This window comes from Jatropha curcas, chromosome 10, assembly GCF_041381405.1.
Source record: "Jatropha curcas cultivar XTBG-Jc1 chromosome 10, XTBG_Jcur_1.0, whole genome shotgun sequence".
NCBI lineage: Eukaryota > Viridiplantae > Streptophyta > Magnoliopsida > Malpighiales > Euphorbiaceae > Jatropha > Jatropha curcas.
Genome location: NC_143160.1, coordinates 26196150 through 26216599, shown reverse-complemented (window position 1 = coordinate 26216599; position 20450 = coordinate 26196150). Strand labels below are relative to the sequence as shown.

Below are 20450 nucleotides of genomic sequence, written 5' to 3'. Positions count from 1 at the left end.
AGTGTCTTATGTGTGTGTATATATATATATATATATATATATATATATATATATATATATACACACGTGTTCCTAATTTATGAAATACAAGATATATTTTTCCCAACTAAGTTTTACATGGTATCAGAGCCTTCGGCTCATTAGTATTCTTTCTTTTACGTTAGCCTTTTCTGTGAGAGCTCCCGAGTGCTCTGTTTTGCCTGTTTTGGTACAGACAGTCTAGGTCACCTACTTAGACTATGTTTTTTTTATCACCGCCACCCAAGGAAGGCAGCAAAGCTGTCGATTGGCCCTTGCACCAAATCTGGTGGCCTGATGACCGGCGAGTGGCCCTCACGCGCCAGGAGAAGTTCTGCCTCTGTCTCACGTGCTGGCAAGTGGTGGCATGTCCAGTGGTTTCCAATGACTGGACTTAGTTCTCCGACGTCGATTTGCTATCAGTAGTCTACTCCGGAGGGTATTTTTTCATTCCAGCCATATTTCAATATGCGCTTTCTCAGTTTTTTATTATGGCTATTAGTTTGCTGGCTTTCTCAATTTCTTTCGCTAATTTTCTATTGGGATTCATGCTATTATTTGGTGTTTCTATCTCTGAGTTAGTGTTGGGCATTTAATTTTTATTAATTATGGCTTAACCTAAAGCTGCTATTACTGAATTGGTCCCTGCAATGACCAAAATCACATACCATAAACTGGATGGGACAAATTATTTAGATTGCAGTAAGACAATTATAATTTATTTATGGAGTGTTGAAAAATATGATCATTCAATTGATAATCTACCAACTAGCGACACTGGGAGAGTTGGCTAAGGGAAGATGCTAGATTATTTCTACAGATTCGAAATTCTATTGCTAGCGAAGTGATTGGTTTAATTAATCATTGCGAATTTGTTAAAAAATTGATGGAATATCTTGAATTTTTGTACTCAGGCAAAGGTAATTTATCACTAATGTATGAAGTGTGCAAAGGATTTTATCGGGCCAATCAGCAAGATAAGCCTCTTATAGCTTATTTTACTAAATTTAAGAAGATTTATGAGGAACTTAATGTTATATTGCCTTTTAGCCTCGATGTCAAAGTTCAACAAACTCAGCGAGAATAAATGATACGGATCCATCATCACTCGTCACTGGATCGCAAGGAGGCATGGTGAACGACGAAGGAGATCCATTGGTGCTTCCTATTGGACCGATTACAAGGAGCCGTGCCAAGCGATATGGGGCAGCCATATCATTATTTGTTCAAGCCCAAATAACACAAGAACTTCATGATGTCGCATTCAACAAGTGTTGTGAGGAACTTGAAGGCATTCCTAGGCTTCTAATGTTGTTGGTGGCATGTGAAGTTGAAGCACTCCAATAAATTAGCTTGACTGCTACAGTGGAGGAAAGCACGCCTGCTACAGTGGAGGGAAGCACGCCTGCTACAGTGCCCGCGCCAATCAGCTTGACTGCTACAGTAAATTTGACTTTTCTACAGTAACTTTGACTCGCTACAGTGACATCGACTTGAAGGCTTGGAGTGACTTAGGCGTGTTTTGTGTGTTTTATGCTTTGTTAAACCTAGATTCCTTATTTAGTATAAATAACTTGTCTTCTATGTAAGGACAGAATTTTGACAAATTGAAAAACTTCATTTGATCAAGCTTTGCTTGTTCCATTTGCTTAGAGTGACAGTGAGAGATTGCTTCCTCTAATTGCATCAAGAATTTAAGGTAAACTTATCAATTCGTTTGTGGCGTTTATCTTGTTCTTTGCTTGATTATTGGTGTTACCGTTTCCTTATAAACGTGGGGTGCCATAGAGCATTTAATCTCGATTATTGGTGTTTCCGTTTCATTATAAACGAGGGGTGCCATAGAGGCGAACTTACATCTTATCCTTTGATTCGATCCGTATCAATAAATGGCTGTAATGAGTTTTCTTGCAGGTCTTGCTCCAGTTTTTGAAGTTGCCGAATCACAAGTTCTTTCCGGCAATGATATTACCTCTCTTCAGGAAACTTTCACTAGACTATTGCGTACTGAAGGATCTCTTACCCTTTCACCTTCTGTAAATAGTGCACTTATGAGTCGTAATCCTGTACCCTAGCAATCAGGAAACAGAGGAAAAAAAATCATAGTAATGGTGCAATTAATCGGGAGGCGAGTGTTATTATTTGCCACTATTGCCATGAACCTAGTCAAACTAAAGTATTGCAAGAAACTGATAAATAAACTGTCAAGTACAAATGTGACCACTCAAAATTCTACAGTTGCTTCGCCTGACAACACTGTGACAATATTTGATGCGAAGTATGCTGAGCTATATAGAATCATTCTTCTAAGTTTGTTGATCCTTCTGTTGTTGCTGCCAATTCAGGTATACCTAATACATGTCTTATATCCACCTCAGAAGGGTCATTGATTCTGGTTACACAGACCACATGACAGGTAACCGTAATCTCTTACCCTCATTAAAAGAACTTGATAAATGTAATCCCCATGTTACTCTAGCTATGGATCCACCTCTTTTGTCAAGGCTATTGGCACTGCTAATCCCACTCCATCACTTCCTTTACCTTCTGTATTATGTTTGCCTTATTCTTTGTTCAATCTACTTTCTGTTAGCAAAATTACTCGTATACTAAACTATTATATGAAGTTTTTTACCTTATTGTGTGTTTCAGGATCTTTTGACGAAGCGGCTTATTGGTAAAGGACGTGAGTATGGTGGCCTTTATCTTCTAGATGAACATGTTTCATTATCCTCAGCTTGTACTGGAGGTCTATCTTCCCTTGAAGTTCATTATCGTTTAGGCCATCCTTCACTGTCTACTTTAATGAAGTTCTTTATCAATTTTAGAATGTGAGTCTTGTCAATTTGCCAAACATTATTGTTTACCTTTAGTTTCTCGAGTCAATAAACGGGCTTCGTCTCCTTTTGAGTTAGTTCATTCAGATGTTTGGGATCCATGTCTTATTCCTTCATAAATTGGGTTTCGGTATTATGTTACTTTTGTGCATATTATTCTCGTGTTACTTTTTGATGATCCTGACTTGTATATGTAACATCCTAAGCCTACCGAGATATTGTCCACTTTGGGCCCCAGGCCCGCACGGTTTTGTTCCTAGGCTAGGAACAAAACCGTGCGGGCCTGGGGCCCAAAGCGAACAATATCTCGGTAGGCCTGGGATGTTACAAACTTAGTATCAGAGCCAAGCCTTGTCTCTATGGCTGGTGGTGGGGCAAACCTCAGCGAGGACGCTGAGTCCCTAAGGGGGGTGTATGTGACACCTTAGGCGAATCCCACATCGGCTAAGCACAAGGTGGAAGTGATGTACATAAGTTGTGGCTGGCCTTAAGCTAATGAGACGTTTTTTGGGCTGGGAGGTGGTTCCCTGGCCCAGGAACAAAACCGTGAACCACCTCCCAGCCCAAAACGCGTCTCGCGCTTACTCTTTGAATTCCTTACTTATACAAATCCTATTCTCACTATAATATTCCGTCTTTATATTAATGCAGCTATTAGATAGCTCCTAAACTAAGGGGATTACTGTGCTCCATAGCTATCTCATTCTATAGGGATCTCCACACTTTCCATTTAATCGACCATCCCTCAGTCTAGTGCTTATTCCTTAAATTATCTTAACACTTACCATTAACAGTTGACTTTCATAATAACCTCTCATTCCACCTATGTTGCTTATTAATTCATCCTAAGGATATTGAAGCATACTTATTAATTATTCCATCCACTTAGTTTCTTTTATACTACTAATCATAAGTTTTCACAGCTTATCTGATCACCATCGTTTCAACCTAATATTTACTATTTCAATAACATTTCTTAAATCCCGACCTAACGCTGTCTTACAATTCTATCATACCCCAATTAATTAGACATCAAGAACTCAATTTCCTTTACCAAACTCTGTGTCAACTAAATAATTTATTTGTTTCTCTATAGAATTTCAGTTTATTCTTCAATTAAGAAACACTAGAAGAGTTCTTAACTAGCATCCATAACACATAAGCCAATTAATTCCTTTTCCATCAAAGTTTTAAATTATAATACTAATCTCCTTCTCATTATATCAATAAGAATTCATTTCATATATTGATTTACTTACCTCACCTGTCTCTAGCCAATCAATCCCTATCTTAACGAAGTCTAGTAAGGTATTTATAAATTCCTTAAATTTATCTATTCAACCTTGCCATTTATAGTTTCTCAGGTTAGCATAATTCCAACTTGTATTATTATCTAAACCTCGACTTAATTTAGGTCTTTCCTCCTTGGGCTGGCATGTCGAGTTTCATCAATTACCTCACGATTCATTTCACTAGATTCTTCTTTTCTTTTGTTGTCCACCACATCAAATTTTGACATATCGGTCCTCCTTGATTAACATTGCTAGATTCTTTCTTCTCAACTAATGTCAACTAATAACTGTAAATTTTACTAATCTAATAACTATTCTCGAACTTTCCCCTTGAAGTTCAATTACTTTATATACAACTTATGGTTGCTTACCTCTACTACTATTACCATTTTAAGATGGCTTCCTAACCAATTCAAGTCACAGGTGTTGCCTCACTGAAGGATCAACTTCAAATTTTCTTTTTCTTTATCAACAGCCATCCTGTAAGGGTATCAATTTATTAATTTGATATTTAATATTTCCAATATACATTTTCCACCAATATGAATTGTTAGATTGATCGTTTAATCAAGAATTCAATTATTGAGTTGACAATCATAGTCTAGATAGAACATTTAAAGAGCCTATGGGTAATTGACTATTCAAAAATTTTTCAAAATAATTTTCCCTTTTCACTTTTAAAAACTTTGGCATGTTACACATACATAACTTTGAAATTCTTTTAACAAAAATTTGCTTTTAACTTTTATTTCATTTCAAGACCAATATCAATGGTAGTATAAAATGTTTTCATGAAGTTTGGAAATCAATACTCATTGTATTTTCTAAAACCTTTTGGTATTTAACAAAAATGAATTGTCTATCTCCACGAGGACAATCCTTAAGTCATCTAGTTTAAAGTCTAATATCACATATTTCAACCATTAATGATTCTCTTTAACTAAAAACATTATAGTCTCCATTATTACTATTCCATTCACTATCACTAGTCCACCAAGTAAAATAGTTCACGTTTTAACTTTTCCAATTTCTTCTTCCAAGCATAGTTCTTACATTTGGTCTTCTTTCCTTATTCATTTCTAACTATTTACTCTAGTATTCCACAGTAGATAACTTAATTGACCATATGATCACCAATGCCTTTTTTTTACACCATTTAAATTCTATATGCAGAGATTCACCCAATCAAATACCTTTATTATAATTAGACACAAGTTATTGTTTCTATATCCGACTCTATTCGATTATTCCAATACTTCTCTATTCTCCTCAATGTTGTACTTAAGCAATTTGCAAATTTTATCCTTTTATTTCCTCATGCTCCACCTTGGATACTCCTTTTCTAATATTAAAATTTCCATTTCTTAATCCTTAATTGTAACACTTCCAGAATTTGATCTCTATATCAATTGAAATTACTATTCTACTTCATATACCATATCGTTTATTATTAATTTCTATCTTCGCCTATAGTCTTAATTTAGTCCTTGGGATAGACAATATGGTAAGAATAAATCAAACATGCAATCATTGTGAACAATTTGAGTTATAAATCAAGTAATTTTGACATGCCAATAGAACAATAAATCCAAACAAGTAATTGCTGACCTTACAATAAAGAAAATTTTCAATAATCAAATAATAAAACATTTTTCTCAAATCATGTTTCAAATAAACTCACTTTCTTATTATTTTTAAAACTCTGAGTTTTCTAAATATTTTCAAATACTTCTCAAAGCAGTGCCTCGTTGGATCAAGGTGTACTGGGTGATCAGGCCATTACACCAATTTCCAACTGATCTTCTGCTTCAAAATAGATGGAGGGGATTTAGCAAACTCAAAATATTTATTTTATAAATGTTAGTTACCCAGACCTTTCTATAATTCACTATTATCTATGTAGCTTAGTTCTCACCCTAGGTTTCATATAGATTTCCTTCCATCTTGGTGCACGATGCGTCCTCCGGCACTAAAATGGAATTCAATCCAAAATACACCTCCTTTGTTGCTTACAGCCGATCCCAACATAGGAGCCCTATATTCAGTTTCCTAAGTTCCACAATTGATTCCTAAAGCCCAACTTATGCTCTGTTACCATCTTTGTAACATCTCAGGCCTACCGAGATATTGTCCGCTTTGGACCCCAGGCCCGCACGGTTTTGTTCCTGGGCCAGGGACAAAACCGTGCAGGCCTGGGGCCCAAAGCGGACAATATCTCAGTAGGCCTGGGATGTTACAAACTTGGTATCAAAGCCAAGCCTTGTCCCTATGGCTGGTCGTGGGGCAAACCTCAGCGAGGACGCTGAGTCCCTAAGGGGGGTGTATGTGACACCTTAGGCGAATCCCACATCGGCTAAGCACAAGGTGGAAGTGATGTACATAAGTTGTAGCAGGCCTTGAGCTATTGAGACGCGTTTTGGGCTGGGAGGTGGTTCCCTGGCCCTGGAACAAAACCGTGCGGGCTTGGAGCCCAAAGCGGACAATATCTCAGTAGGCCTAGGATGTTACAGTATAGAAGATTGATGGGCAAACTAAATTATCTTACGGTAACACGTCTAGATATTGCTTATTCTGTGAGTGTCTTAAGCTAGTTTATGTCCTCTCCTAATCCAAGTCGTGGCCTTCTTTATAGTAATCATGGGCATTTGGACATTGAGTGTTTTTTAAATGCAGACTGGGCAGGTTCGAAGGTTGATAGAAGATCAACTTTAAGATATTGTATCTTTGTAAGTGGAAACTTGATATCATGGAGGAGCAAGAAACAAAATGTAGTCTCTCGATCGAGTGCAGAATCAGAATATCGAGCTATGGCACAATCTGCTTGTGAAAAAATTTGGATTTGTCAGTTGCTGCAAGAAATTAGTTTCAAGTCGTCCTTACCTGCAAAGTTATGGTATGATAATCAAACTGCTCTTCACATTGCATCAAACCCAGTATTCCATGAATGAACGAAACATATTGAGATTGATTATTATTTCATTCATGAAAAGATAAAACAGGGTATTATCTCTACAGGGCACGCCAAGACAAGTGAACAACTGGTTATATTTTCACAAAAGCTTTAAATAGACATCTTGTGGACTATCGTTGTAACAAATTGGGCATGATTAACATCTATGATCCAACTTGAGGAATGTCAAGGTGTTAGAAGTCTTTTGTATATAGTGTCCTATTAGAAGTTAGAATCCTAATTAGTTTTGTAGTGTCTTTTGTGTGTGTGTGTGTGTGTGTGTATACAAGTGTTCCTAATTTATAAAATACAAGATATATTTTTCCCAACTAAGTTTTACAATAAGTAACCAGGTGTCATTCTTTACTATCATATTAGATTCTTCCTCCATGGCTGCCTTCCATTCTAGACATTGCAAAGCTTAATCAACCGTAGCAGGTTCAAATAAAGCAAAGTTGCATCTACTGTATATATCTTGTGGGGTTCTAGTGCCTCTAACAACGTAATCTTCTTCATCAGAATCTTCCTCAGAAGTTTCACCATGAGTCTGAGGTGCGTTTTCAACACTAGTGTTTTGATTTGAAGGCTCTTCAATCATTTTATCCCAATTCCAAACACCATATTCATTAAACTTTACACTCTACTGACATAAATCTTTTTAGTTATAGGATTCAAAATCCTATAACCTTCTGACACAGCATTATAGTTAACAAATACACCAACATCAGCTCTTGGATCCAATTTGTCTCTTTTTACCTCTGGCACATGGGCTTAACAAATACTTCGACCAATACATAGATTTACACTTCAATTGTCAAAAAATAACCCTATGGAACCCCCAACTTTGCGGGGGACCAATTATGCATCTGAAGTTCATTTTTTTGCATCAATCTTGTAACTCTTCGTGCTTGCAGATGCATGTGAATTACAATGGCGTTGACTAGTATAACTTTAGTGGAAATTGGGGCCCATTTTAATTGACTGATATAATTAGCCAAACAATCCTAGCCAACTTTAAAGACTCATTTTTAGCAAACCTCCAGTGACGCTCAACAGCTATCCCTTTCTAAGAACAGTATGGTCCCTCCGGTTCATCTGCTTCCTAAGATGAAACCAACGAGGCATGGACACAGTCCAAGAACAATTTTCTCAACAGTAGTCGGAGAGACGATTATTTCGAGTTTTTAGCATGGGAAATGCCATCGACATCAAATAAGAGATCCCTATCGTATAAAGGAAAAAGCGACCGAATCTGTCCGTTTTGAAATGCATCATTAGCAGAAATAGAAAATTTAGTCTCAATTTCATGGTAAATTCCTCCTCAAATTTATCGGTTATTCCTGTAAAGTCACTATCGGAGTAAAGATTAAAAACTTGATGAACGGAGACTCAACTTTCAAATTGTCATATTTTTATCGATGCCCATTTTATCAATTCAATTTTTTTAGCCTTTGTTTTTGTTAATTTTTCATTTTGCTGGGTTTTTGTTAGTGCCGAATTTAATTCTTGAAGACTTTATAAATTTAACAAAGATGGTAGTAATTGTATTAACACTGATTTAGAGCCAAAAGTGGTTAGAGGAGATTTTGCGGGTATGGTCGTCCAACAGGAGATAAAAAAAGGTATTGATAATTTGAAAGTGTTGTTGGAAGGGTATCCACTAGGAGCCAGGCTGAACAAAATTTGTCCACGTTGGCCTTCATAAATTCAATTAACGCTCCTCTCGGCGATTCTATCTATGCTATCCTCTGCCAGCATGGAAATGTGCAAGACTAATGCAAAAAAATTGACTTGAAATGCATAATTGATCCTTCGCTAAGTTAAGGGTGTCATAGGTTTATTTTTTAAAAGTTGAGGTGCAAGTCTATATATTTGGCACAAATACTTCCAAAGATTTTCAAGTGAGCCATTGATGGTTTAACACCTGTCCAAGCTTCAAAAAGAGTTTTACCATTAACAACTTTGGTTGGAAGTCTACTTTGCAAATACACAACAATATTAACTGCTTCAGCCCGTAACTTCTTTGGCAATCCTTTTTCAAACAATAAACACCTTGCCATATTCATAATTGATCTATTTTTCCTTTCACTTACACCTTTTGCTGAGGTGTATAAGTGACTGTGAGTTGATGATGAATTCCTCCCTTTTGAAGAGATGATCGAAATTGAGAAGAAATATATTCGGTCTCGTTGTCGGATCTTAGAGTTTTGATTATATATCTGCATTGATTTTCTGCAGCAGCCTTGAACTTTTGAAACATAGAAAACACTTCAGATTTGTTTTTAAGAAAGTATACCCAACAATACCTTGAAAAATCATCAATGAACCAAAGAAATTATTTGCTGCCAATATTGGAAGGTATGCTCATGGGTCCACATACATCTGAATGAACCAGCTGGAGCTTCTCTAATGCTCTCCATGCTTCGTTTACAAGAAATGGAGTTTCACTGAATTTGCCAAGTTGACAAGTACCACAAACATCAGAAATCGCAGTCACAACAGCAAATCATTCACCGTTTTGCTTTTCTCAAGCAACTTTAAAGCATCATAATTTATTTGTCCCAGCCTTTTATGCCATAAACAAGAATTAGTTCCAATATTGATAAAAGCTCCAATGTTATCATTTTTCCAATCAATATTAAAGCTCCTATTATACATTTTAATTGATAGAAGCTTTATCCCAGAAGGATAAATAATTTCATAGAATTTGTTTTTGAATTTAAGTGAATAATTCTTTTCTAAGAGCTGGCCAACACTTAATAAATTGTCGCAAATCTCAAGCACAAATAGTACATCAGAGATAAGTTTTGTACCTGATAGAGTTTGCACAAATACAACACCTTTTCCTTTGACGTCAACTCATCTCCCATCACCAAGCTTTACTTTGGAAGAATAAGTTCTGTCCAAAGTTATAAAAATTTTTGTATTTGCTGTCATATGGTTAGTACAGCCACTGTCAATCATCCAGGCATCAGTGGTTTGAGTTGCAATTAAACATGATTCAACAATGGCAGCAACAAAAAGTTTTTCCTCTTGATTCTCAAACTCGTCAGTCACTTGCCTCCTCTATTTCTCCCTTTACTGTTATAATTAATTTTTTTACCTATCTTTAAATGAGAACCTTTTTTTGCACCATCAATTTGTGCCTTTCCCTTTTGTGGGGCTACAAGTGCATTCTCAATTGAGCCTTCTTCTTCTCGAAAAGGCTTTCGTTGCTTAATAGCTTGTAGAGCACTGACAAGCTCTGCGAGAGACAACATAGACAGATCATAGGCATCTTCAAGTGAAGAGATCTTTGCCTCAAATCTTTCAGGAAGAGTTACCATTACTTTCTCCATAATTCTCCTTTCTAGTAAATCCTCACCTAGGAACCTTACTTGATTCACAACTTTCATAACTCTATCAATGTACTCCTTCACCTTCTCAGTATCTTTCATTCTGAGAAGCTCAAACTCCTTCCTTAAATTGAAGATTTGCCTCTATTTTGTCTTTTCACTTCCTTGGAATTCTGATTTCAGCCTGTCCGAGACTTCTTTTGTTGTTTTGCATGCCATGATCCTTAGGAAAGTAGTCTCATTTACTACTGAATGAAGACTACTCAGGGCTCTAAACTTTCTAGAAACCCTTTCTTCATAAACGTTAATCTAATTCAAGATTGGATTCTCTGGCAATGCAACTTCAAAGTCTGTTTCAACAGCCTCCCATAGTAGAAGACCCTTGAGATATGCTTCCATTTTTACAGACCACAAATGATAATTTTCTCTAGTAAAAACTGGAGGAGAAGGAGCAAAAATGTTACTGCTTGTAGCAATTACAAGAATAACCAAATTACTCAAGTGTTTATAGTTTTTTTAAGTGAGGGTTTCTTGTTGGTTCTCTCTCACACAGTCCCACAAAGATAAATTCGGCTCTGATACCACATATAGGAATTTTTTTGGTATACAGATGTTGAGAAGAAGAAGATAAGGAGTTGTAAAGGGGAACATTGATTTCATTACTGTAATAAAATATATACATTGATACAAACGAGTACGAGTCAATACCAAATCTCCATAATTTAAGGAAATTTGTTCCCTTATCTAAAGCTAAAAATAAGCTCCACCATAATTTATTCAAATTTCTAGTACATTCATTAATTACATTACAAAATATTCAAAAAATAAAATTTGGGCATAGCTTTGTATCATACTGTCATGAACAGTAGCATTTATCACCTGTTATTTTGCATGAGAACTGCGCCAATACCAGATTTAGATGCATCTGTCTCAACAATAAAAGGTTGGGTGAAGCACGACATTGCAAGGACTAGAGAACATATAATTGTTGTTTTTAGATTTTAAAAGGATTTTGAGCTTCAGAGTTCCACTTAAAAGAGTCTTGAGCTTCCTTTTCAAGGAGTTGAGTCAAAGGCCGAGTAATTCGCCCGTAGTCTAGTATAAATCGACAGTAGTAGCCCGTTAATCCAAGGAACCCACAGACTACCTTGACTGATTTCAATGTTGGCCACTGCAATATGCTTGCTACCTTCAAAGGTTCCATAACTAACCCATGAGTGGATATGATATGTCCCAAGTATTCCACCGAAAGCTTCGCGAATGAACACTTCTTCTCATTTAGATGCAAGGATTTTTCTCTAAGAAGTTGGAAAATAATACGCAAGTGCTCAAGGTGAAAATCCCAGTTTTACTATAGATCAATATATCGTAAAAAAAAAACCAACACGAATTTTCGTAAGTATGGCTGAAAAATATCATTCATGACTGCCTGGAATGTAGCCGGTGCATTTATTAGCCTAAATGGCATAACAAGGAACTCGTACTAACCAGAATGTGTCTGGTTGTAGTTGTCCGGGACTACCACTAGAATCTGATAAAATCCCTATTTAAGATTGAGCTTGGAGAAATAATGGGTTCTATGTAATTCGTCGAGCAACTCCTGAATTTTGTAAGGAACAGTCACCCTGTTTAATTGACGATAATCCATGCAAAAGTGCCAGCTGCCATCTTTTTTCTTTACCAAGAGAACTGGACTGCAAAAGGGACTTGAACTCGGCCGAATAATCCCAACGGAAGCATGTCTTTAACCAACCTCTCAATCTCATCCTTCTAAAAACTCCAATACCAATAAGGCTTTACTGAGACTGATGCTTGCCCAGGTTGGAGGATGATTCTATGATCTTGAGAATGATGTGGAGGAAGCAGAGTTTGATCTTTGAAAATATCATAGAATTTAGACTTTACATAATCTAACTATTGGTTTTGAGATTGAGATAAAGACTGATTCTACTGGTGGGTTAGTATCTTGATTAATCATCTATAACAAGGCAAAGAAATCCACATTAGAGACTTTATAGATGGACTTGCAGGAGACAGATGATTTAGATAATGAGGGATCCCCTAATGAGAGTAATGAGCTTGTCTTATTGAAAAAATTTCATGGTTAAGTGCTACCAATTGACTTATACCTATCCAAGTGTCTCTAGCCAAGCCACTCCCAATATAATGTCTATTCCACTTAAAGGGAACACAGAAATCACCAGTAATCACAATAGTGCGTAGTTGTACATGTAATTGTCGACATACTCCGGTCGAGCGTAAGCGGTGGCCATCATCTAGCTGGACATAAAAAGGCAGAGTGGGGCTTATAGGTAGTTTGAGGAGTGCTACCAATTGATCAGAAATGAAATTATGACTTGCTCCACTATCAACCATTATTAATTAAGCATTTACAATACCCATAAAGTTCATGGTGTGTGGTTGAGATATTTCACCCACAAAGAACAAAGGCAAGTCCAATTGAGAAAAGTGGGCATCGTCAAATTCCAAGGGAAGCAATGTTTGGGACTTGGATTCTGTCTCTATAACTTGGCCCTCATCAATTAGTGTTTCATCTTCACCGTCAATGATGCCCTAAGCGATTTATTTGGACATTCATGTAGAGGAGAGTAAGGCTGCTTGCATCCAAAGCACAGACCCTTAGCACGCAGTTCTTGTTAATCTCAATGGGAGTACTGGTGAACACCACAATTTCTTGATGGTGTAGTGGTTTTTTTGGGTGGAGGAGCTGGAAGAGGAAGAAGACGTTAGGTGAGTTCAATGCAATTACTTTAATCTAGCAGGCAAGTGTGGTTGGCTACATAGGTTTCGGGTCAGTCGACGCATGGGTTAGTGTTTGGGTTCATATTGGGGATGCACTTAAAATTTTTGGACCAAGCCCAAATCTAGGACTTGGCATATATTCGTCGGAAGTGGATCGGTGAAAGGATTTTTGAGTGGTGGTTGGTTGCAGATAAAATTGCGCTAGTTCTCTCTCTATTTCTGGGGAAACCTTCATCACTTGGTATAGATCGACAGTATCATGGGAACACATTCTTACCCTTATATCTTCCTTGAGTCCATTTAGGAAATAACCGAGCAATTGTGGGTTTGTTAAATCTAGGGTTTGCGCAGCTCGAGAGATGAAATCATCAATAAAATCGGATATAATACCCGACTACTTGATTGTCGTCAGATGCTCAAATAGATTAGTCGAAACGTCATAAGCGTACCATTGGACCATCTCGATTTTGTTGAGACCAGCTTAGTTGAGGTAAACAATGGCGCAACCAACAAATCCAGTCGAGCCACGCTCCCTCTATACGTGCTAGAGCTAGTGAAATCTAGAGATGTGGTGGTATATTATGCAATTGGAAATATTGCTCAGCTCAGGCTATCCAACCAATCAGGTCAATGCCAGTGAAGGAAGGCATCTCTAATTTAGCAATGAAAAGGTTAGTTTCAAGATCACTGGGTTTGTGGGTGGAGTTTTGTTGGTGGGAAGATGAGTCACCGGAAAAGGTTCTTTGCTGATGTGGGGAAGAGTCACCAGCAGTTCCAGAGGTAGTTTTGCTTTCAGCTATGGTGGTAAATAATTGTTTAATTTATGATTGTTCAGTTTTAAGGGTGGCAAGGGATTCTGGTATGGAAGCAACATTCTTCTTTAACATCTCAACTCTGGTATCCATTCTGCTTTTGGTCATCTGGCAGGTCGGATTAATTTGTTAGAGTAAAAGAACGATGCAACAATATTCTCAATAAAAATAAAAGAAAATCTAGATTGAATGAGGGAGGAAGAATATTTGTATTAAGCCATATCTGCCAATACAGCTACCGGTGAATGTTCTTAGAAATAAAGGGAAACAAAATTATAATCATAAGAGGAAAAAGACAAAGATGGTTGCAAGCAACCAACCCCCTGGACTAGGCTGTAAGCAACCCCTAGGACTAGGCTGTGTAGATTTACTAGCCAAAAATAACAGAATGCTCAAAGATACCCTCCCCTTTCTTATCTGCTGCTTAAAAAGGCAAATACAAAACTAATTCAACTGATGTGGTAAACTTTCTTGATTCCCGATCCATATTCTTCTATTCTCTTTGTTGCCCCTTCTAGAATAAACTTTAAAAGGCCTTGTGCCTAAACCTGGAATACTATCACTCTCTATGTTGAACCATGTAATTTTTATTGTCTGATCTTCTTTTTTGTTATTTTCACAATATAGGGATAAAGAGGGTTCCCAGAATTCTCCATCATAGTATTTGATGAACTTCAGTAACGCTTAACCAAAATTCTAGGATATCAGATATTGTTCTTGGATTTTTCTGTCAATAGGAACATCACTTTACTGTTACTATCTTACCTTCTTTGTTTCATATTCCTCGTATTTTTTTTTTTTTTTCTTTCATGGATTCAGTTATGGATGCATCAAGTTCTTCAAGAAGCATGCATGAACTTGAACAAAAAGTTGGTATGAGGTTAATGTTCTCTTGAATATGTTCAGTTCTGTCTTTTTGTCAATGGTTGATACAATCCACTATGCAGAAGGCTAAAAAATTATTTGAAGGAAAAAGAACAGCCAACGCAATAACTTTACTTGGACAACAAAAAGGAAATATCTGAAATAAAAACAGGGTGAAAAGTCTGTTGAATATTCAAAACCATGTGGGATGAGTAAAGTTATAGTAATTCTCATTAAATTATATTTTAATTAATATTTTCATTCCTTTATTTGTGAAAAATTACTATGATGTTCTCAATTTTTGGTTAAATTCACTATCGAGTCCTTCTATTATTCAAAAATTAGCTAAAATATATTATAAGATTTATTATTTGATACAAAATAGAAAAAAAAAAAAAAATATATATATATATATATAATATAACACGTTATATTAGCAAACCATACAATACATAAAAAAAATTTTTCATTTCTCAAAAACAGCAATCACAAAATTAACTATATATTCATATATTCATAGACTTTACTAAAAGCAATCACAAGTTATTTAATGATTGAATTTTTTTTATTTTATTATTTCATTAAAATGTTCTTTTGTCCATTTTGTAAATGCTCTTATATTTTTAGTAATATAAATTATTCATAATATTATAATTTATAATAAAAAATTAAAAAAAAATTATTTGCTTTCATGCCATATTGACATTGGACCTATTCCCTAAATGGCTAAATCCTTGTCATTAAATTGTTGAGCTAGGCCTAAGTACACGTAGGGAGTTCCATACAAATTAATAAAAGCTAAATACTAAATTATGTTAGAACCTATTTATTCTTGCAGTTAGCAGTAACCGAAACTCAGACCCACTGTGTACTAAGAGTATTATTTCCTGCTTTTGGCTCATCTTCCTGAATGTTTGCTCCAACATTTGCAGATTCAGACAGATTTCTTGAAACAAGTTTTGATAATCTCTTTAAATTTTTAAACATGGTGATCAAAAAAAATTCAGAGAATTTAATTTAAAGAGAGAGAAGTTGCTACAATGACAATTTAATAACCAGTAATGTAAAACAAATGGTAAGAACCTTCATTTGTACGTTGATTCACCGTAACAAGCAAATACAACATAATCAATGGAGGAAATTTAGGGTAGAAGATAACAAAGGGAATATAATTTCACAGATTAGGGTTTGGAGGATGATGGAGAAGGGGAAAGAAATGGAAGCCAATCAACAATCACCTGTATTGCTTTTTGCTTTTTTTTTTTTTTTGTTAGAAATCTATGAATATGCACTGCCATCAATATTTCATCTAAAAAAATTAAATTTCGATAACGGAAGACTAAATAAGTTGAAAGGCAACTCAAGATTATGATAGCAACTCAAGAATCAGCAAACAAAACTTTCTATAATGGTGTATTTGTCTTGTGCTTTGTACATAAGCAGCAAAAACAAAAATTAAATTATACATATCATATGACAAATTAAAAACCAAAATTTCTGCTCAAAATTGAGGAAAAGGCACAAATTTATACCCTGTAGGACACTCAAAACCCCTAATTGCAACAACCTCAGCAAAACCAACAAATAGGAGCTATAATAAATGAAATAGAATAAGATACATATTGCAAAAGAAAAAAAGAATACCAGAAGATACACATGGTGGAAAAAGCTGCAATTCCAAAAAAGATGGAGAAGCCAATCACAAATCCAAGCCTGTTAAACATAAGCAAAAGTATGTTAGTTTGTTCCATTGAAGCAATACACTGGAACAAAAATATATGGTACCACTGCAAATGTAAGCAAAAGCAATACTTAGGATTTATGTTTCACAATTTTGCCAACATAACATGCCAAAAAGAGAAGCATGTAAAAATGAAGATTATAATAGATGTTGTCCACCCTTGCCAAGCTAATGCTTTTACCAATATTAAATTTAGGGGATCCATTTATTCATATTTGCTAATTCCTAGTGAACAGTGGGCTGAATTCTCTAATAAACAGACACCGTTTCATGTTTTTCTGCCATTGGCGTCATTGTTAAATACCCTTAAAATTTCCTCCTAATTATTATTTCATGAGTACCTAGTACCTACTGCTACTCTTTTCTGGCACCAAAAGACTTCAAGAATTTATGCATACCTAACGAGGTAATGGCATTCTGCCTTGGATGTAGCACCCGCAAAAGTATTTAGTCAGACAACGACTCTTTGAGAAATAAACTCTTTAAAGGAAAAGAAGGCCTACTAAATCAGGCGTCAACTTTTGGGTGCAAATGCAGCTAGAGCATTTGCATGCGCTGGTGATAGGTTGCTTAACAGAGGTTGCATTTGATGGCCATATAGTGAAATCAAGTGAGAAAAAGCTCTTCCTACTTGAGCCTTGACTTCTGGAGTTTCAACTGGAGAGACAACAACTTGAGCAAAAAGATTAACCAACTCCGGGACAAGGGCAAGGATCTGTTTTTGCACACAAAAAGGAAACAAAATAAACTAGACATCGATTCAAAATATAAAAAGCAGAGAATAAAATTATCATATCATGTAATGCATATTTATAAAGAGAGTAGAAACTGAACAAACATACCTGTGGATTGGAAGTCAAAACAAGAGTAGAGACACAACTGTAGACAGCCTTGGATTCTTCATGATCTTCTTTTAGTGGAAGAACTTTTAAGAAAGCAGGAAGGACCTGAAAAAAAGAATTCAGACATAAATAATCATTTTGCTGTAATTATAGCTGTCAAGTATCGAATAAGGGGCAGCCCAAATATAAACCTGATTCAATGGGATTGACTGGGGATGCACCATTATCATTCTTGCCACTGCACCGGCCGCATTATCCCTGACAGCATCATCTGGTTCAGATTCCCCAAATAACGGGTGAAGTCCCCGTAAAATATCACCATAATATCTGGTATTGATGCAAGGAAAATGCTCAAGCAATATCGATAACTAGTGTAAGAGAACATGAAGATTCAGTGCCAAACTAGTTCCCAACACCTCAATAGTTAATCTTTTTTAATTCTAAATCACCATAAATCTACTGTGCAGCCCAGAACAGAAGCCTCAATGCAAATGTTTAGGGAACGCAATACAGAAACATTGAAGACAGAGAAATGCAATCAATAAATAAAATATGCAGATGGAAGGTGTGTTCATGGAGTCATATATGCAAAGGATACTTTAAAGTTGATTCTCCTCCATTTTTGCACAATTCACCAACGCAAAATGCAGCATTTCTTCTGTTGGTTGCCTCCGATGATGCTAGTTCTTTAAGGACTAAGGGCATTAACCTCTGAAAATGTTCAAGGAATTAGACAGAATTTTAGAAATTGCTATAAAACTAAAATATTTTAATACAAAATTCATATCTAATTTATTACATCAACATAGGCTGCTATTGGAGCACCCATATCCTGAGCAACTTCAGCAAGGCAGGCAACCACCATAGTTCTATCTTGTGGAGGACGTGAAGCTTTCTGCAGTTTCCAATGATCAAAATAGTAAAATTCAGTAACAGAAAAGCTTTAGCATGAGATACAAAATAGATATGTTACAAGTATCAACTGCTAACCCACCGCATATTTCATCAAAGGATCAAATAGCTTCACAAAGACTGGTGCAAAATGTGCACCCATGGATTTTGCAAATGCAGGAAGAAGGTCGGAAACTGCATCCATAAGCACTTCATCGTGTTCAGTATCATCATCATCAATGTCACTATCATTTTCTAGTTTCTGACAAGTTGATTCCTCCCTAAGCAATACTAGGGTTGCATCAACAAGCTGAGACATATCTGAAAAATAAGACCAAATTAGAACACAGAATCAGCACAAATGTGCTATCTGAATCTCAAAAGTTTCTATTTTCACCGAGAAAATGGAGCAAATTACAGCTGCACTTACAAGGTTCAATAGCCACATAACCATAATCCTTAATGATGTCTGCTATGCTCATACAAGCTTGAGCTACCACTTCCTTGTCGTCATCTTCAGTCATAGTCTTGATATAAATATGCATCACATTGTCTACATAACATAAACAAAATGAATTGAGATTTGCTGACAAAAAAAAAAAAGAGATTGTGACCGACTGGTAAGTATTATATGCCACAATCAAGTTGTGTCCCTACCAAGAACTTCCCTTGCCTTTGCAGGTCCCTCCTGCAGAAACAAGAAGCAAGGTTATTATCACAATAATGTAACAGCCATCCAATACAGGAAAATAAAATGACATTATTTGGTAACATAATTAGGAGTTCTTCATTTCTTTCTCACAAAAAAACTTACTGATAACACAAATTGGGAATTTGTACAAGCGTTTACCGTGGAAGAACTCATTCTGAAGAATGGTTCCACTTTACTAAACTCAAGCATAATGCTTAAATTTTCTGAATAACTAACTCACAAGCCATATCCTATGGGACTTAAAAGAATAAGAATATTACATAAACATTCAGAAGCAATGAGTCTATCCACGAAAGCAACAAAGGAGGGAGAAGTGGGGACTAGAGTCTAGAGTAAAGGTTAATATTTCTCCAAAACTATCAGAAAAGATAGCTAATCACGGAGGTATTGCATACTCACGTTATGACCCTGGAAGATTGCATATGCTGCTGTCAGAATATCTGCAAGAACAATGAATAAAACACCAGAGTTAGCATGCTTGTGAAAATACAATATCGATTTAGCGATCCAGTAAAGCTAACTGATCTATCCTATATTTGTCATACTGTACAGGCTCACAAAGCATAAGACACAAAAAGTAAATATGAGATCAAGTGCACAAGAAGGCCACATAATATATAAATTAGTAACAAAAGTTCCAGGTTCAAGTTCAAAGATTTATCTGTAAGTCCAGTGTCTTATAAAAATAAGAGAATCCTTTTCCAAACAACATTTTGCTATTTACCTTATACTTCTGCTCTCATTTTCCCATTTCACTAGTGACCCAAACAGCATATATGAAAATTGGTATGAGTATTGTTTCAAGGTGCAGCTTCCAGATTAAATATATGAAAAATTTTATCTACTCAACAATATTTTTAGATCTATACTTTTGCAGTGAAGGGATTTTAAAAGATGGAAAACAGGGTAAGTTTGATAACTAATGACAGATGAGTCCCAATGAATAGAAAATGATAAATTTAAACTGTGCCAAAAAATTGCTGAGGTTATTTAAGTGCTTATGCTTTAATTTTGTTAAACGGCTTCCAGGGTAAAAACTTTCATATAAAGCATTAGTTAAATGAACAAACCATGAATAATAGACAATAACTTAACCAAGGAAAATGGACTAATCGGATAGTATAATAAAATTATTACAGAAGCATATGGTTTTGACTCACTTTTTAAAGCAATGACTGCCTGAAGCCGAACATCTTCATGAAAATAACCTGAATGTCTTATCAAAATCTTTAACGACTCCTCAAAATAGCTTAAACTAGTTAAAGAACACAACAAAAATAAATCTTCATAACTTTAATTTCAATTTAAGAATGTTGATAAATGAAATAATGGAAAAGAAAATACAATAGCTAAAGGATACGGTGCAAAAGAACTCTTTGTGTGCAGTGCAAAT

The 20450-nt window shown here is 35.8% G+C and overlaps 1 protein-coding gene across 2 annotated transcripts; it reads right to left on the bottom strand.

The window, feature by feature from the left end:
- Nucleotides 1-16257: 16257 nt before the first annotated feature.
- Nucleotides 16258-20444, bottom strand: LOC105646465 (uncharacterized). Of its 2 annotated transcripts, XM_089726798.1 has the most exons (12): nucleotides 20418-20444; nucleotides 20218-20306; nucleotides 19457-19497; nucleotides 19003-19033; nucleotides 18776-18898; nucleotides 18449-18666; nucleotides 18254-18349; nucleotides 18053-18165; nucleotides 17646-17781; nucleotides 17455-17559; nucleotides 17011-17327; nucleotides 16258-16584 (listed from the first exon to the last, which is right to left on the bottom strand). In XM_089726798.1, the coding sequence occupies exons 5-11, from the start codon at nucleotides 18888-18890 to the stop codon at nucleotides 17127-17129; spliced, it is 984 nt and encodes a 327-aa protein (XP_089582924.1). In that variant the 5' UTR covers nucleotides 18891-18898; nucleotides 19003-19033; nucleotides 19457-19497; nucleotides 20218-20306; nucleotides 20418-20444; the 3' UTR covers nucleotides 16258-16584; nucleotides 17011-17126. The 2 variants fall into 2 exon arrangements, with proteins under 2 accessions (XP_089582924.1, XP_089582923.1); XM_089726797.1 differs by lacking the exon at nucleotides 20418-20444 and having other exon boundaries at nucleotides 17116-17327; nucleotides 20218-20280.
- Between the last annotated feature and the right edge of the window lie 6 nt (nucleotides 20445-20450).